Genomic DNA, 13,034 nt, shown 5'->3' on the forward strand with positions numbered 1-13,034 from the left:
GAGGCTCTCTGTTATACTTGGTAGTGTAACATCGTTTTTTAAATCTTCAAGCCCTCAGGTCTTTCATTCGTCAAATTCCAACAGGATTTCCACGAAAGTATGTGTTGAATAAGAGTAATGACGAGAGTGAAGGGGGGAGGGGGGGGAAATTATCAAATCAAAGTTATGTACCAAAGGAAGTTGTGATATAACTGACTTCCTGTGGCCCAAAACAGAATATGTGGTCTGAAAATATATGGGTTGCTATTAAAAAAAGAAGAAAGATTTTAACCCAAAATATGCCAAGAAGATTTTTAAATTCAATATTTTTGGCAGAGTTTGGATAACCAAGAGTATAACATAGTATACAATAGTACGAGAATAAATTGCAAAATCTTTGGAAGAAAAATGCCAATGCAATAAAAGATTAAAATTGTATTATTTCTTTCCATAAACAAATGCCAAATGGAATTAAACAAAATTAATATTACCCAAAAATAACGAATGTTATGTGGAAAAAAATGTTTTAAGATGAGATTTAAGTTCTAAAACTTCAAAATAATTTGTTGTTGTTTGTGTAGTGTTACAAGAAAAATGCGAGGAAATCATATTGATATTCTTTTGAGTAGAAATACTGAAAAATTCCGACCTGTCCTTTCTTTTTAATGTTGCCCCAATCATCCTTTGGACTCAAGCACCCTTAAACCCACACACACCAACAACTGCATGCTAGGCCACTTCCCAAACGTCACCCTCACACTCTGCATACCTTCCGATTCCAGCCCCTCGACCGCGAGCGTCATCGGCAGCCCTCACATGGCCGAATACGCGTGTGCTGGCGGGATTCGCAGGAATTCACGTCACACAGCACTTGCTGTCCATTGTTCATTCATTCATGAGGGCTTCAAGCATGGTAAAGCATCATTCTTCAACCTCCCCCCCCTCCCCTTCCCTGGGGGACTCTTGGACCATGCGCCCACAAGGTCACTGTGATTGTGAAACACACTGGCCTCATTCAAAACACAGGCGCTCTTTCTCCAAGGCGCCTTCTCCGGACTTGCATCACCGGCAGGCACTGGGCTTCCCTATTTTTAACTAATATTATTGTTAGGTGACTAAAGTCGCAAGGCTTTATGACTACGTCGATCAAAGTAAGAGGAAACTAGAGCCAAAAATGTCGATTCCTTGGAAACAAGATTGGACGGACCTAATATACGAACTGCATCAGAAATATCGTTATAATAACGCTTATTGCACGAGTGATGGATGTGCATGTCGTTACCCTCAGCTGGACCGCCACTGTGATGGGACCGCAGCGCTCTAATCGTTGAAGGAAGGAGCTGGAGCCTTTCTTCTTCAAGATCTGACAGTTGAAACAAAGTCGGAGAGACACGCATGAGTAACTACAAAAAACAAGATTTGGGATGATTTGAAGGCAATGTGATTTGGAGACGAGCTCCCATTGCCATGGCAACCCCACAGCATCACGTGAAGTGGTGTGGTAAAATTTGAGGACGAGCTCTTTTTTTTGTGTGTTTTGCTATTTGAAGATAGAAACCCAAACCACTGCTGTCGATTTATCGTTTCAGCTTATCTGACGTTAGCGAGCATCACATTGCTTGCTCTTTAGCTTTCCAGCGGGCTCCTTGACATTTGAATTTCATTCATGAGAAGAAGACTCCTCGAAAGTTCACTAAACCACTATGACACCATGGGAGATGGGAAGAATTCAACAGAGATCACAAGACCTCAGTTCAACTGACCTTGTAATTGTTTTGACATCAGAGCACTTCTCAGACACACGTTTGGCCTTCTCAGAAGCAAAGTGTCAATTTCTCACCAATTTAAAGGCCGATTTCACATCTTTCTTTCAATTTGTGTCTTCTCTGTGATGTGTCGAATTTATGAGCCTTTTATCCACTTTACTGGGTCTTTGAAAAGTTTCACTATACAACACTGACAGTTTTACCATTTAACATAGAATTTGTAGGAGAAAAAAAAAATCTGTTTTCTCCTTTCTCAAGTAGATCAGCTAAATATAGATGCGCTATTATAGGTTATAATGCAGTATGTTTAGATAAAGTTATCATATCAGAGTGTGTTGCTTTCGGGATGTCCCATTATGAGCACAACATTGTGGCCATGCAATCGTAATCAGCACAATGAGTTTTGCATGCCTGACTCGACACATGGTATTTATTTGCTTATAGCTGCTGCATTACCTGGTGTTACTCTACAAGCCTGGAAGGGCAGCACTGGGTGTTGTAAGGCTCCTTATGTAAACTCGTGCACAAAATGGCTAATGAGCCACAGAGACAGAAGGCCGGAACCCCAGGAGGGTACATGAGCAGGAAGTGTCTTTAGTCACATGCGCGTGAGGGAAATGAGCTTTCCAAAACAACAAAACTTATGAAATAGAAATGGACTAGAATGCATCACATCATTTGATGAAAGATGACCTTTTGTTAAAATGGGAAATTAAATTAATCTCAATTGTGCCCAACAAAGCTTGTGCGCGTGGGCACGCAGGGTGGCCAGACTTTTTTGTTGTTGTTGTCAATTTGGTCCATACAAACAAATCCAATTCCCAGAGGTTTATAAATAGCCTGTGGTGGGAAGTAGTTGAAATCAGACCATCGTGTTTGTTTCTAAAAATACAACGGTTCTATTTCCATTGATTGTTAGCATCCGCCTAATTCTAATAACAAGCTCATGACTGGTTGTATCACGGACATCCTTCCACTCATCAATTAGGCCGTGGCTACTGAGATTTATTTTGGTAAGTCCCGAACACACTGCTTTGTGACCCAGCATACCTTGGTGAGGTCATGGTACCCCCGGTGGGGTTGGGGAGGCGTGCTGGCCAGGTTAGGTGGTGGTGGTGATGTACTGTTGATCAGCAGAGAAGCTTTGGACCCCCTGAGCCCGACCCGGCCCTGGGTCGCTGGGACCAGAGAACCGGTCTGAGTCAACTTGGCTAGGAAGAGCTGCCGCAGCAACACGCTCTCGCTGGCTGTAGGGTACAAAGCACACAGGGAAGAAAACAAGCATGAAAAGAAGCAAGCGATTGGTGGAAACTGGGGGGTGGATGGGAGAAGAATCAAAGCCGGGGAGTCAGGGTGGGAGGGCCCCATGTAAACAATTAGAGAGCACGTGAACTTTTCCAGAACAACACGTTTACATGACATTAGAAACATTTAATTGTTGGGTTAGGGCAATTGACACACGTGGGAAACAATCCAAATGAAAGCTACACAGAACAGACAAAAAAAAATGACTGATGGATCCACAGGCACTCAGTTCGACTGACACATCAACAGAAAAATGTTAATCGGACCGAAAAGATACTCGGAAACACCTTAGTCCAACGTTAAGATGCACGGAAACGCCTTAGTCTGACTAAAAGATACACAAAAACATCAACAGTATGTTTAAATGAAATATATATCCAAAAACCTTGGTCCTGAAAGATACACGGAAACATGTGAGGCCGGCTTGCCTTAGTCTTACAGACAGATATACAAACACTTATTTGTCCCACCAAAAGACACTGGCGGAGCTAGGATTTTTTTCCTTGGGGGGGGGGTGGCTATTTTATTTTTTTTTTACAAATTCTTCAGAAAACACTAATGAAGATTCAATATATCTCCCATACGGGGAACAGGGGAAAATGTAGAAGAAAAAATACCTAGAAAAAATAATATGAATATTAAGTCAATTATCTGACCTGGCACCCAAGGAGGTACAAGCATGTTACGGCTCCGCCAGTTCCAAAAGAAAGACTGAAATATTTGTAGTTTGACCTAAAAGATATGCATAATATCTAGATTCAAGTGAGAGATCCATGGAAACATTAGCTGACTGATGAGTCATAAAAACGAACATGTTAGTCCGACTGGCAGGTACCGGGAAATACCACAGTCTGACTAAAAAAATAAATAAATACACTGAAACAATCCCTCCAAAAATCCCCTTATAAAAGAGCATGAAAGATATCATAGGTAGATCAAGCTCACTGAACAACAAATGCAACAAAGTGAGTGAGATGGAATATTTGATTATAGTCAGGTAATGAGCAACAAGAAAAAAAAAACAATCATTTAAGTATTTTAAGGACTTAATTAGACAGCTCTTCAGGACTAATTGTCTTTTGATTTAAAGCAATCACTTACATAGATCTCATCAACTTCTAAAAGCTTAAAGGCTTAGCGAGGGAGGTCGCAAGCCGCATTCAGAACAGAACCGGCGCACTGTGAAGGACTGGAGGCTTCTCATTCGTTTAAATTAGCGCCAGTCAAGTGGGGCAACTCAGGGCACCAACTTCGGGTCGTCACGCTACGCTCGGCAACAAAACGTCAAACGTTGGTCAGTCCCTCAAAGTCGATTACTGCTTTCTATGTGATTGGAATAATTAATGACGATGGTGTTGCATTTTCTCAAACAAAACTGTCCTTGTATTTGACGTATTTTGGTTCTCTGCTTCCATGGTCCATACCACAATTAAAAGATTAAAACAAGGATAGTCAAAATATTATGAGAATATATTTGTGATAGTAACATCATGTCATCAAGTCATACTATTTTGAAAAATAAATGAATGTACAAAAAAAAAACAATTTGGAGACAAAACAAAATGTGAACTATTACAAAAAGATTACGCAGCTCTGATTGATTTGATCAGCTTGGCAGATATTTCATGCTAAATTGGTAATCAGTTGTCATAATTAGCAGATCATGCAATGACGTCATTTGCAGAATAAGACATTACCACAAACACAATCTTGTTCACTGCAGGTACTTTTGTTAATATTTTTTGCAAACCATTTTTTTTCTCTATTTTTCCTTTTCAGTGTGGCCCTAATACGCCTCAAAATGTCCAGAAAATCAGGGGGAGGAAAAAAGAACGTCCCAATGTAATTTCTGCATTGTGTTAACACCTTCTGTTTGCGATTTAAATGCCTGCGCTCGCCTGGTCGCTGGAAGGGGGACAAGGGCCAAGTGTGAATGAAGGCCGGGCCTTTAGAAGATTAGCCACATCATGGAAATTGAAGCAATTAGGCTGCTGGACGCACAAGCAAGGCTGGCAGTGGCACAACGACTCGTCTGTGTCTCGGGAGCTGCGACACCTCACATCTGGCACCTTCATCGACAATACATGCACACAGACACTCCTCCCAAGTTGAAGGTGTGGAAGCTTCATAGCGGAGGGAATAAAAACGAGTTTAGGGAGAAGATTGAGTATATAGCAGAAGAAGTGGAGGAGATGATGGAGTCGGGTGGTGTGGATGGCAAGTGGCAGGCAATAAAGAAGGCTCTGCTTGAAGCCACAGAGGAGGTGTGCGGATGGTCAAAGGGTAAAGCAAGACAAAGAGAGACATGGTGGTGGAATGACAGCGTCGAAAGAGCGGTGAATGAGAAGAGGAGGTGCCATAAAGTATGGAAGAAATCTAAAAGGGAGGCAGACCGAGTGCAGTATGTAGAGGCAAGGAGGGCATCACGGACAGCGGTGTGGGAGGCTCAAGAGACCAAGAGGAAAGAATTTGCAAGTGAATTGGAGAGTGAGAGAGGACAAAAGAGCTTCTTCAAGATAGCGAAGCAAATGGTTAAGGAGAGGCGTGATGTGACCGGTGCAAACTGTGTGAAGGACGAGGATGGCAACATCGTGACAGACAACAGAGAAGTGAAGGAAGTATGGCGGAGGTACATGGAGAAGCTGCTGAATGTGGAGAATGACTGGGATGGTGAGACAGGATGCGACGAAGTGGAGGGTGAATGTGACCCGATCACACGGACAGAAGTGGGAAAAGCCATGAAGGCCATGAAGGATGGAAAGGCAGCTGGACCATCTGGAGTGGTGGCAGAGATGCTAAAGGCAGCAGGAGACGTCGGTGTGCAGTGGATGACCGACCTGTGTAACAGTGTCATCGCTGAGGGGCACGTTCCGGAGGAATGGACAAGAAGCGTCCTGGTGCCTCTATTCAAAGGGAAGGGGGACCCACTCGCATGCGGGTCATACAGGGCTATAAAGCTGCTGGAGCATGGAATGAAGTTATTAGAGAGGGTGTTGGAAAGGAGGGTGAGGACACGGGTAAAGGTGGACGAGATGCAGTATGGCTTCATGCCTGGTAAAGGTACAACAGATGCAATTTTTGTCATCCGACAGATGCAAGAGAAACATCAGGCGAAGAGGAAGAGGTTGTACTTTGCTTTTGTCGACCTGGAAAAAGCGTTCGACAGGGTGCCAAGGGAGGTGGTGAGGTGGGCCCTAAGGAAGTCGGGTGTGGAAGAGGGACTGGTAAAGGCTGTGATGGCTCTCTATTGCAGAGCCTGCACAACTGTTAGAACAGGAGTTGGCGACAGTAATGGGTTTGAAGTAAGGGTAGGGGTGCACCAGGGATCAGTGCTCAGCCCATTACTGTTTGCTATCGTGATGGATGTGGTATCGAGGGAAGTGAGGGGTGGACTACCATGGGAGCTGCTCTACGCGGATGACCTGGTATTGATGGCTCACAGCCGAGAAGACCTAGCTAGCAAGCTAGCGGCTTGGAAGACATGCCTGGAAGTGAAAGGAATGAAGGTGAATGCGGCAAAATCAAAGGTCATGGTCGGTGGTGCTGGCCTGGGAGTGATATCGCAGTCAGGAGCATGGCCATGTGGAGTTTGCGGGAAGGGAGTGCAAGCTAACTCTATCCGGTGCAAGGGTTGCCAGAGATGGGTACATCGAAGATGCAGTGGAGTAAAAGGCAGCCTACTAGCTGCAAGTGAGACCTTCCATTGCAAGCGGTGTAGGGGAGAAGTCGCCCAAGCAAACCCAGCTGAGCGAGAGGGGCTCGTGGTAGATGGGGAGATGTACGAGGTGGTGGGCAGCTTCTGCTATCTTGGAGACATGATTAACGCTGATGGGGGGGTGGACCTAGCAGTGACCACAAGGGTGAGAAGCGGGTGGAAGAAATTCAGGGAACTCATGCCCTTTTTAACATCTAAGGCCCCATCCCTGAAGATGAGAGGCCAAGTGTACTCAGCCTGTGTTAGAGGTAGTATGACGTACGGAAGTGAGGCATGGGCCCTGAAAACAGAACACGAAGACAAACTAAACAGAGCAGAAATGAGAATGATCAGATGGATGTGTGGTGTTTCAATGAGGGAAGAAAAGAGCAGTGCAGAGCTGAGACAGAAGATGGGAGTGGAGGCCATAGTGGATGTGGTGAGGAGAGGCAGACTGCGATGGTACGGACATGTAGTGAGGAAGGACGAGAACGACTGGGTGAAGAAAGTTATGTCGTATAACGTAGAGGGAACAAGACCCAGTGGCCGACCTAAAAAGACCTGGCAGGTGACCGTGGCAGCCGACATGGAGGCACTCGGCATCAACCACGAGATGGCCATGGACCGTTCCCGGTGGAAGAAGGCCATATCGAGAACCCAGTCCAACCCAGCGGCGCCTGGAAAGCGGACTTTAAACCGATGATGATGATGATGATGAGACACTGCTGTCTGCAGCATACGCCGTGACACACACACACACACACACATGCCCTCAGACAGAGAGTGTTTTGGAGCCCTGTTGGTTTAGACATGAGTGGATCTTTGTGATCAAGTATGCGCTGACGCAACAATGTGCTCATATGCGCGCTCCTCAGCGAGTACTCACACTTCATCGTAAACAAGATGTTCTGAGGAAGGGAGTCCTTGTTTTTTAGGAGCGATCCTGTGAGGTCATAGGCAATCTGAAAAAGGAACAACAACACAGAATTAGGATTGTTTTCGCCGCAAACCCGAGGGGAAAGTATGTTTTAAAAAGATCACGTCTGGAGGAAATGGCCTGACACATGAGGCACAAATTCTAATAAAGTATTATGAAGTTCTACTGCACTTGTCGGACATGACGTAGATTATTGGAATGAAAAGAAAAATTGTTTTTATTTGGGGAAAAAAAAGCTCTTCATATTAATATTCTTTATAATAGAAGCAACTAATGGAACATTCTGTTTTCTATGGAGGTGGCGGCTCTTCATTATGTCCGCGTAGAGGGTGCCTGGGTCAACGGGACTAAAAAAAACAACTTGTTTTGCATTTTCGCCGAAAGAACAGTGACATAAAAGCACCGTATTCCACCTTTTTCGTAAATGTACTTTTATGACTCAATGAATTTGGATTCAAAACAACGTCTTGCTTTTATTCCTCCGTAACATTGCTCATAAAGCAGACCGCAGCTAATTTTGCTATTCGGGGGCCATTTTTTTATTATTTAACTGTATAATTAGGATTTCATAAACACTGGACAGACAGATATTCATTCGATCTTATCGGGTATTGCGTGTAATTGTGTCAAGACAACACTAGATTGGAACATGCATCGGTTCAAATGAGACAACAATTTTTGCCGTTCATTTTTCGGACCTGTCCTGTATAATGGCGGACAGTAAAGGTGGGGCCTTGATCTTTGGGCGGGGGATTTCCGTTGCCATCTTTGGTGGTGAAGGAGAGGCCGTCCGTCGGGTTGGACTCCAGCTGGCCGGCTAGCCTCTTGTAGAGGTTCTGCTCCGTCGGCCAAAGACTCTGACTCTCCTCGTCCAATACGCTGAGCAGTCCTTGAGGCTTCTGCTTTGCAAAGAGACGCCGCCGTTGTTACGCTACCATTCATCCACGGCTGGAACGTAATGTTTGTTACAAAAATTATTTATTTCTATTGTGCAAAGGGGATGCATATCATGATGACCTGGCCAGAGAGGGTCATCGCATTATCTACACGACATGTTCATAAAGTTAACACGAGCCCGAACGGACAATACCTGGAGAAAAAAGTCCAGAGTAGATGGATGGTTGCTGGGGGATGGCGAGGTCTCCATGGCGATGCCCTCCTGTAGACACTCAACCTGCTCCTGCTGGAATAGCACCTCGGAGACGTAGCGCCTCAGCCGCTCGTTGGTCATGTTGACACACAGCTGGAACGCACACAACAAACACTTAATAAATCTTCATTGCACATGGAGAGGGTCTGTTTGTTTGACAGCCATTACAAAAACAATTTGGGGGGGGGCCCTCAATGGGATGTAATTGATAAAACTATACATGTAGTGAAATGATTAAAAGAGGCCTTCCTCAAATGACATCGACGCACGAGTTGTACCAGGAGTTAAACTATCTTTCTCGGCACAGGAAGGAATGGAACAAAAGCTGTGTGTTGCGATCTTGTGGGGAAGTCACAAGTTTTACGGAAGATATACATGTCATGCTTTAAACTCTAGGAAAACGCTTAAACATGAATTAAGGGCATCTTTCACAGTAACGAGTAAATTGGTCGATTAAGGCCTTCCAAATATCGGCTGAATAACGGGCCGACCTTTTGACCTTTTTCAGCAGTTTTACACAATGCTGGTATAACTCCTTATCGCACATATATGGGCTACTTTTAAAATGGTAGTTTCGCACCCTCAGAGCTATTCCACACGTGACACCAATCTCTGACTCCCTTGCATCTCCTTCTTTATAACTCGAGCAATTCACGTCTGATCAAGCTCACGTGTACGTTCCGCTTAAAATTAACAACGCACTCGCCCACTGTACATCCTGTTCGCGACCGTGACGGAAAATCATATGACTCAATGGAGCCGAAACGGATGTAAACAACAAACAGGACGGGCCTGCAGATAACGTTTACGGCCCGAGTGCACTTCGAGACACAGGTGAGCGCACTCCTGTTTTCCTCTTAACTGTGTTTGCCTGCTTTATTTCGGGCCGTATCGCAGCGGGTGCTTGATTGAGTTAACTCGTTAGCAAAGTGCTGAGCAGGTACAACACACACACACACGTACAAATCTTTGATTAACAAGCACTAATGACCCTGATCATGCTGTGTGACTGAGTGTATGTCGGTCAGTGCCTGTGTGTACAAACAGCGTGAGGATTTGTTTGCCAGTGACATGTGCACGACAATGAGGAGGGATTACACTTATCCATCCATTAATCCTTTTATTTTCGATTGAAGCTCAAACTTTTAAGTGTCAGTAAACATTTTTACTGAAATAATGATCTCTTCTTCATTTATTCCCACATGAGTCACCCAGTTTGTCTTTGAAATATAGATTTATAAACCACCAGACTAATAACTAACAGATTCTTGTTGGCATTAGGGTTAGGGAAAAATGTCGACTCAGTCAATCACAAAAATATGTCGCCCTTTTATAAAGTTATGTGGAAACGAGCCAACAACAAACGACAGCAAACAGAATCATACCGATTGACTTTGGAATTTGCTCTGGAGAACAATTATTTTTGTTGATGGCGGAATCTTTGTACAGGATTATTTGGCCGAACGAGCACACGAGTGGAGTTGTCAGACGCTGTTAATTAACACAGAAGGAATGCTAACACAGAGACAGTATTGACTGGATCGTCTCAATCTTATTCCTTCGCATTTCTTACTCTCCTCCTGACCTTCTTTTTACTTGGATTAGACTACATGTAGAGGACACGTAAGGACACACGCACACACACCACAGTTGATAGAATGCCACAGTCTATTGACATTGCATGCCAAAAATGAGCACACGGTATGTTTACACCTCAGACAATGGGCGCTGAACAGACTGTACCTTCATCAAAAATTTCATACATGACTGGCAGAAACAAAGCACGCAAAGAATGCTGCTTGAGTACAGGTAAGTACGTATTTGCAAGGATTAGCACTTTGCAAAACAAACAAATAACGGAACGCATAAAGTCTACACCGGTTGCTTAATTACCTTTATGTAAATAACATTTAAAATAATGTAAGAGTCTTAATTGGTCGGTAGTTTTACCCTCAAAAGGGGCTCGGGGATAGTTGCATTCAAACCCTCATTGTTCTGAAACACAACTATGTACGTAATTATTTACACGTGAATGTCAGTTTGCTGTAGCCATTGTGAGTCAGACACACAGAGACACACACGTGCACAATAAGCAAGCCAAATGAGGTTGTCGGGTCATGCGAGGACGAGTGAAAGTCAAGCCAAGTCAACCGCAGGCTTCACATGATTCGTTACAATTAGAGACTAAAAATGTTCCAAAAGCAGACGATTACTGTCACACTTCTTTGTAAATGATTAAACCACATTCCAGAGATGTCAGTCAATCATGTTAGTCTTCGGAACGTCACAAGGTTGAATTGTACAAATAGTTAAACAAGCGTTGGCTGTTAACAGTATAATATAGGCAAAGTATTTTTCCAAATAATACACAGTTAATGTCACGTATTATTAAACAAGTTCACAGTATAATAAATCGTGTCAAGTGAAATTTAAAGCAAAAGTAAATGTAAAGTGGATGAACACACATTTCGGATCATTGTCATAAGCAAAACTATTAAGATCATTTGGAATGCTGCAGTTGTGTTATTTTTTAACAAATACTTTACAAGATATACCGAAACACAATAACATGCTAATATGTATTGTAATTGTTTTTCTAACCTGTTCATATCTATTCCTCTGAAATTCTTCAAAACCAAAGACATCCAGGATTGCAATTTCAAAGGCAGGGTCACTGAAAGACATTCAGACATCGAAAATCATGTCATACACATTTTCTTGAGCACATACATCATCATTGACAGCAACTTTGATAAAAAAATGTTCTAGTTGGTGCGTGCCATGGACACTGTGAATGTCGTAGTACATTCTTTTCTGTGTACGTAAACAAGACAAAAACATTCCAGAAGTTGAACTCCAGTTATCTAACTGTGTAAAACTGGCTTGGCAAACGTGCATCCTCCAAGGTTATTAGAGTTAATTAAAACTGAACATTTTGTTCATGAAATAAAATAAAAACAAAAATGTCCTTCGTTCTCATCGTCATCATGCTGGTTTTTTTTTTTCTTCAAAAATGAAAACTAAAAAGAAAACAAGCAAAAGCTAAACCGATAGTGTTTTTAAAAAAACAAAACAAAAAAGCCACCCTGAAAATTGATTAAAACTAACCAAATAAAAAAAGTAAATTACAAACTAACCATAATTGGAATGCCAAACCCATGATAACGTGCCCTTTACACACTGAACTTGGCTGGCCGCAGTGTGCCGTCATCAACCCCATTCATTGTGTATGTAATAAGGGGTGGGGACTACGGAATGCGCGGGGGCAGGACGTTTCCCGCCACAGCACGTCACCTCAAATTAAAAATTAATTGATTCTAGAGTAGGGTCGCCGTGAATAAGCAAAGCCACTAATTTGAATTTGCGTTGAACTCTGCCAAGCTGCTCGTTTTGAAAGGTCAGACAGAAAAGTAGACCCTCCCAAAACTGAGGAAGTATTTGGAACACTGCTGGAAATTAAAAGCCATACAATATGACAGAGTTCCTCATAACATGCAAATAAGAGGCGCCTCTGTTGTAAGATAAGACGACACAACAACGTTAAGCGCGTGCGCGAGTATATGACAAACATCCCCTTGAACCTTGGGAACGCCCCCGAATATGATGTTTTGCATTTTCCATTTCACTCTTGAGTGTACATACCATTCCCTGGATGTCATGAGATTCAAACTATTTGACGCCGCGCTACCAGTTTACTCGCAATGTCAACGCGGGCCTTGAGGCGCTTTCCACCACGGCGGGTTTGAGGGAGGTTTTCGGGAGGCCCCCCGGTTTTGATGTGCCGACGGAAAATGACTCCCGTGGGAGCCCCTCTTTTAGACTGCTTTTTGGGGAAACGTAAGCGCCAAACCAGTGTGCGCTAATGACAGGCGGTTAAAAAGTACTAGACAGGGCCTTGATTGACATGGGCCACGTTGTGACATAATGACTTTGTGACAGCTTTGACCCCAGCGTTAATTCCATGAGCGCCGCACGGGTTACCGCAGTTAGACAACAAGAGGAAATGGATCGAAGACACGCACCAGTTAAATTCTCACGTTCTGCTCGAGTGCATTTTACAAGCCGACTCGCGAACGTGCACCACCGTGATGCTGCAAGTGATGATTAGGGGGGCCCATCTCGGGACCACAAAATCCGCTTTTCATTACAGACACAGAGGCACTGTTTTTCGCTTCCACGCGCAAATCATTATGCTCGTGTCGA

At 43.6% G+C, this 13,034-nt stretch overlaps 1 protein-coding gene across 6 annotated transcripts in view; it reads right to left on the reverse strand.

Annotated features, from left to right (window-relative positions):
- Nucleotides 1-13,034, reverse strand: part of myo16 (myosin XVI) — a 63,475-nt gene that overhangs the window by 16,451 nt on the left and 33,990 nt on the right. For 4 of the 6 annotated variants that reach the window (XM_061287544.1, XM_061287549.1, XM_061287546.1 and 1 more), the window contains 6 exons: nucleotides 11,433-11,505; nucleotides 8,772-8,924; nucleotides 8,380-8,583; nucleotides 7,631-7,706; nucleotides 2,796-2,992; nucleotides 1,262-1,342 (listed from right to left, as the gene is read on the reverse strand). In XM_061287544.1, coding sequence (XP_061143528.1) covers nucleotides 1,262-1,342; nucleotides 2,796-2,992; nucleotides 7,631-7,706; nucleotides 8,380-8,583; nucleotides 8,772-8,924; nucleotides 11,433-11,505 — 784 coding nt within the window. The remainder of the gene's footprint in view (nucleotides 1-1,261; nucleotides 1,343-2,795; nucleotides 2,993-7,630; nucleotides 7,707-8,379; nucleotides 8,584-8,771; nucleotides 8,925-11,432; nucleotides 11,506-13,034) is intronic. The other 2 variants (XM_061287545.1, XM_061287547.1) reach the window with 1 other exon arrangement.

This window comes from Syngnathus typhle, linkage group LG9, assembly GCF_033458585.1.
Source record: "Syngnathus typhle isolate RoL2023-S1 ecotype Sweden linkage group LG9, RoL_Styp_1.0, whole genome shotgun sequence".
Lineage (NCBI taxonomy): Eukaryota > Metazoa > Chordata > Actinopteri > Syngnathiformes > Syngnathidae > Syngnathus > Syngnathus typhle.